The 3074-nt window shown below is 56.8% G+C and overlaps 1 protein-coding gene across 1 annotated transcript in view; it reads right to left on the bottom strand.

Annotated features, from left to right (window-relative positions):
• Window positions 1–7: 7 nt before the first annotated feature.
• LOC113981086 (matrix metalloproteinase-14-like) overlaps window positions 8–3074 on the bottom strand; it is a gene marked incomplete at both ends in the record, with an annotated part of 5589 nt that continues 2522 nt past the window's right edge. Inside the window, 2 exons of the mRNA XM_027708325.1 lie at window positions 8–338; window positions 1984–2096. Of these exons, the coding sequence (XP_027564126.1) occupies window positions 8–338; window positions 1984–2096 (444 nt within the window). The remainder of the gene's footprint in view (window positions 339–1983; window positions 2097–3074) is intronic.

Below are 3074 nucleotides of genomic sequence, written 5' to 3'. Positions count from 1 at the left end.
GGGCAGCAGCGACCTCTGGCAGCGCAGCAGCCCCTTGGGGGCCCCCCGGCGCCGCAGGGCCAAGGCCACGCCCCCCGCCAGCCCGGCCAATCCCAGCAGGGCCAAAGGGGCGGCCACCGCCCCCGGCCCCGCCCCCACGGCGATGACGATCACCTCCGTGTCCCCGCCCCCTCCTCCGTTGGGCGGGAGGGGCGGGGCTTGGCTGGCGCCGTCGGCCCCGCCCCCCTGTGGGCAGCCCAGCCAATCGCGGAGGGCGGATTTGGGGTATCCCGGAAGGACCCGGAGCTGCTCGTTGTCGAACTTCCAGTACAGGGAGCCCTTGTAGAAGTAGGTGAAGGCTGGGGGGGAAAAAAGGGGGAGGAGTCAAAAAAAAGGGGCGGGGTTTTAGCGCGGGACACGCCCACAAAGAGGAGGGGGAAGGGGGAAGGGGTGGAGTTAAAAGGGGGAGGGGTTAAAGGGGAAGGGGAGGGGTTAAAGGGGGAGGGGTTAAAGGGGAAGGGGAGGGGTTAAAGGGAGCCCTTGTAGGAGTAGGTGAAGCCTGGGGGGAAAAAAGGGGCGGGGCCAAGAGAAAAAGGGGCGGGGTTTAGCGTGGGGCACGCCCACAAGGAGAGGAAAAAGGGGGAGGGGTTAAAGGGGAAAGGGGGAGTGGTTAAAGGGGAAGGGGAGGGGTTAAAGGGGAAGGGGAGGGGTTAAAGGGGAAGGGGTGGGGCTAAAGGGGAGGGGCTAAGGGGGAAAGGGGAGGGGCTAAAGGGGAAGGGGAGGGACTAAAGGGCAAGGGGAGGGGTTGAAGGGGGAGGGGTGTGGTCATGAAGGGGGTGGGGTCAAAGGGAAGGGTTAAAGGGGAGGGGGTGTGGTCAAGGGAAGGGGTGTGGCCAAAGGGAAGGGGTGAAAGGGGGGAGGGGTCAAGAGCAGTGGGCGGGGTCACAGGATTGGAGGCGTGGCCAGAGGGAGGGAGGGGCCGTCAGCAAAAGGGGGCGTGGCCAAAGGAAAGGAGGTCAAAGGGGGGTGTGGCCACTGGGAGAGGGGGCGTGGCCGATGTGGGAGGAGCCCAAAGGGTGATCAACAGGAGTGGGCGTGGCCAGAGGGACAAAGGGGGGGCGTGGCCAATGCGGGATGGGGGGGGGGGGTAAAAAGGGGGGGGGGGGGGGGTAAAAGGGGGGGGGGGCGTGGTTAAAGGGTGTAGTGGGCGTGGCCTCCACTTTGTGGGTGTGGCTGAAAGGGAGGGGTGGGCTTAAAAAAGTGGGCGTGGTCAAAGGTGGTGTGTGGGCGTGGCCTTTTGCTTTGTGGGCGTGGCCAAAAGGGAGGAGGGTGTGGAGTTAAAAAGGTGGGAGAGGGGGGCGTGGTTAAAGGTGCTGTGTGGGCGTGGCCAAAAGGGAGGACGGGCGGAGTTAAAAAGGGGGCGTGGCCAAAGTCTGTTTGGGGGCGTGGCCAAAAAGGGGACAAAGGGGCGGCGCCACAACCACAGGAAGCCAGTGGATAAAGGAGTGGGCGTGGCCAGGAACAGGAAGGGGCGTGGCCAATGACGGGGATGCGACAGCGCCCCCTTGTGGCCGGGAGGACCCAATAAAAAAAGTCCCTTTTTTTGTGGGTGGAGATTTCGGGGCGGGGTTTAAAGGGGGCGTGGCTTAGGAGGGGTGGGCGTGGCCGAGGAAGAGGAGGGGGCGTGGCCAACGACGAGGAGGCGACAGCGCCCCCTTGTGGCCGGGAGGACCCCAAAAAAGTTCCCATTTTTTTGGTGGGTGGATTTGGGGAGATTTTGGGGGCGGGGTTTAAAGGGGGCGTGGTTAAGGGGGGAGGGGGGCGTGGCCAACGACGAAGAGGCAGCAACAGCGCCCCCTTGTGGCCGGGAGGACCCGAAAAAAGTTCCCATTTTTTTGGTGGGTGGATTTTGGGGAGATTTTGGGCGGGTTTTTGGGGGGTGGGCGTGGCTTAAGGATGGGGTGGGCGTGGTTAAGGGGGGAGGGTGGGCGTGGCCTCTCTCACCGTCGTCGGGGCCCATGAAGGCGCCGCGGGGGCCCGGGGGGACCCCCCAGACCTCGATGCTCTTGGGGTAGTCGGGGTCCACGGCCCCCAGGGCCTCGTTGTACCGGTAATACCTGGAATTTCGGGGTTAAAATTGGGGTAAAATCCGACTTTTTGGAGGGTTTTGGGGTTTGAGGGGGTTGAGGGAGTTTGGGGGAAATTTGGGGATTTTTGGGGATTTTTTGGGGATTTTTTGGGATTTTTTAATGATTTTTTAAATGATTTTTTTTAGGGTTTTTTTAAACTATTTTAATGATATAAATTGAATTTTGGGGGGATTTAACGGGGAATAAATTGGATTTGGGGGGGTTTAAAGGGGAATAAATTGGGGTTTGTGGGGTATAAATTGAATTTTGAGGGGATTAAAGGGGAATAAGTTGGATTTTGGGGGATTTAAAGGGGAATAAATTGGATTTTGGGGGGGATTTAAAAGGAAATAAATTGGATTTTGAGGGGATTTTGGGGGGAATAAATTGAATTTTGGGGGGGTTTAAAGGGGAAAAAATTGGATTTTTGGGGGTTTAAAGGGGAATAAATTGGATTTGGGGGGGGATTTAAAAGGAAATAAATTGAATTTTGGGGGGATTTAAAGGGGAATAGATTGAATTCGGGAAAATTAGAAGAGGAATAAATTGGATTTTGAGGGGATTTTGGGGGGAATAAATTGGATTTTTGGGGGGTTTAAAGGGGAATAAATTGGATTTTGGGGGATTTTGGGGGGATTTAAAGAGGAAAAAATTGGATTTTGGGGGATTTAAAGGGGAATAAATTGGATTTTTGGGGGGATTTGGGGGGATTTTGGGGTCTCTGGAGGGGTAAAAGGGTCCTGAAAGGTGCTAAAAGAGCCCAGAAAGGTCCCGAAAGCTCCATAAAAAGCCTCGAAACGCCCCAAAAAAAACCTCCCAGAAGGTCCTGAAAGGTCCACAAAGAGTCCAGAAAGGTCCATAAAAAGCCCCAAAAGGTCCTGAAAGATCCATAAAAGGCCCCAAAACTCCCGGAAAAAAGCTCCCAGAAGGTCCTGAAAGATGCAAGAAGGTCCCGAAAGGTCCATA

Source organism: Neopelma chrysocephalum, unplaced genomic scaffold (genome assembly GCF_003984885.1).
Source record: "Neopelma chrysocephalum unplaced genomic scaffold, ASM398488v2 Primary Assembly neopelma1_96045, whole genome shotgun sequence".
Classification (NCBI taxonomy): domain Eukaryota; kingdom Metazoa; phylum Chordata; class Aves; order Passeriformes; family Pipridae; genus Neopelma; species Neopelma chrysocephalum.
Note: the sequence above shows the minus strand (reverse complement) of the source record. Positions and strands in the feature narration are given on the sequence as shown.